Below are 2,386 nucleotides of genomic sequence, written 5' to 3' on the forward strand. Positions count from 1 at the left end.
CAACCCCGGTCATGTGCCCTAGATTGGAATCGACTCCAGGACCCTTCAGTCCGCAGGCCGATGCTGTATACACTGAGCCAAACCAGCGAGGGCCCCAGCACTGCCCGTGTCAGGATCCCAGTGACGTCCATGTTGCTCAGTCTGGTGGTCAGTCCTCAGTCCTCATTTGGTCGTGCTCCTCAGCAGCATGTGACATGACTGGCCACCTCTCTCCTTCCGAGCCCTTCTTGGGGGTCCTCCTCCCCACCCCCCAGTGGGTGATCGGTCTGGTCTTGCAGTAGTCAGCTGCTTACTCACATCTTCACCTGAAAGTCTAATGGAAATCCACAATGTAACACGCCGCAAGGGGAACCTTGTTTTTCGGAGCCCGAGCCTCTCCTCCCTCATTTTCCCCGACGCCGTTGGCTCGGGTCAGAAGTCTGGGAGTTCGCCTTGGCACCTCTTGCCCTCAGCAGTTTTTTTCTCCAGCCCATTGGCAAGTCCTGCTGGCCATTTCAGGAACTGACCACTCTCTCGCCCACCAGCTCCCACAACGGGGAGTTGATGTCAACTCCTTGGACCTTGGTAGTTATCTCCCGATTGGGTTTCTGCTGCCTCTCTTGCTTGTCCCTCCATAGGAAGCAACCAGAGGGGTGCTTTGAAGACGTACGTTAGATCGTGTCAGAGCTCAAACCCTCCAACAGCTTTCCATCCTGTCTACAGCAAACCCAGGGCCCTCACATGGCCTGCAGGCCCCTTGTGATCGGGCCACCGTCAGTGTCTCCTTCACCTGCTGCCACGTGGCCCCACGCGCAGTCAGTGGCTTCACCCCTTTATGGGGACACAACAGCTTTTCCTGCTTCGCGGCTCTTATAGGTGATACGCCTGCTTGGTCCTTCTGCCTGGAAAGCTCTTCCCCCAGATCTTCACGTGGCTGGCTCCTTCTCACCATCCAGCCTCTGCTAAGTTCAGTTCATTTTCTTCAGAGCAAAGCAGGACTGTTTGTATTTGTTCCTTGTTTGTGTATTCCCATGTCTATTATGATTATCAGTATGTGACTTCCGCATAGTAGGTGTTTAAGAAACATTTGCTGACTGAGTAAAATGATTCAGTCATCCATTACTTCCGGAGACTGTCCTCTTTACAAAGGGGATGGAAGTAAGATTTCTCTTTCTCTCCTTCAGGTACATTACCTGTGCTGAATACACTAACTTCTATGGTGGCAAGAAACCAGGTAAGGCATGAAATCCTTCTCTTCCCCTTGGTATGTGTGGGGGTGTAATTAAGGAATGATGTCTTCACAACAATGAGCCTGTAAAAAATAACAATGGCCCCGGCTGGTTTGGTTCAGTGGATAGAGTCGGCCTGCAGACAAAAGCGTCCCAGGTTGGATTCAGGTCAAGGGCACATGCCAGCTTGCAGGCTTGATTCCCAGTAGGGGGCGTGCAGGAGGCAGCCGATCAGTGATTCTCATCGATGTTTTTCTCTCTCTCCTTTTCCCTTCCTCTCTAAAATCAATAAGAATATATTTAAAAAATAATACTAACAATGAAAGAGAACATGGAAACTATAGTAGACAAATGGGCTGAGGACACAGACAAGTCAGAAAAGAGGAAGATACATGAGAAAATGTCTAATCTTGGTGTGATTTTTAAATATGTTTTTATCGCCTGGCTGGTATAGCTCAGTGGATTGAGAATCATCCCATGGAATAAGAGGTCCTGGGTTGGATTCCCGATCAGGGCACACTTCTCAAAGAGGACATACAGATGGCCAAGAGACATATGGAAAAATAAAATATATTTTATTAATTAATTTATTTTTAACTCTTTATTGTTGACAGTATTACATATGTCACCCTTTTCCCCCCATTGACCCCCCTCCAGCCCACCCTTGCCCCAGGCCCTCTCACCCCACTATCTGCGTCCATGGGTTAATGCATATATACATAGGGCGATTTTAGTTGATTACCTTCCACCCACCCATCCTACCCCGCCTTCCCTCTGAGATTCCGCACTCTGTTCCATGCTTCCATGTCTCTGGATCCACTCTGTTCATCAGTTTATTCTGTTAATTAGATTCCACACATGAGTGAGATCATGTGATTCTTGTTTTTCTCTGACTGACTTATTTCACTTAGCATGATGCTCTCTCTCCGGGTCTCCATGCTGTCTCAAAGGGTAAGAGATCTTCTTTCTTACTGCTGCACAGTATTCCATGGTGTAAATGCACCACAGCTTTTTTATCTACTCATCTACTGATGGGCACTTGAGCTCTTTCCAGATCTCAGCTCTAAAGTATATATATCTATACTAATAGAAAAGTAGTATGGTAATTAGAGTGGGAGTCCTTCCAGAGACCTTCTAGATGTCCTTCTGGACAAAGCCTGGAGCTTGGCCAGCCTGAA

General features: G+C 48.1%; 1 protein-coding gene across 1 annotated transcript in view; it reads left to right on the top strand.

Moving 5' to 3' along the window:
• PPIL2 (peptidylprolyl isomerase like 2) overlaps window positions 1–2,386 on the top strand; it is a 30,623-nt gene that overhangs the window by 1,001 nt on the left and 27,236 nt on the right. Inside the window, exon 2 of the mRNA XM_006768862.2 lies at window positions 1,164–1,213. Within this exon, the coding sequence (XP_006768925.1) occupies window positions 1,164–1,213 (50 nt within the window). The remainder of the gene's footprint in view (window positions 1–1,163; window positions 1,214–2,386) is intronic.

Source organism: Myotis davidii, unplaced genomic scaffold (assembly GCF_000327345.1).
Source record: "Myotis davidii unplaced genomic scaffold, ASM32734v1 scaffold223, whole genome shotgun sequence".
Taxonomy (NCBI): domain Eukaryota; kingdom Metazoa; phylum Chordata; class Mammalia; order Chiroptera; family Vespertilionidae; genus Myotis; species Myotis davidii.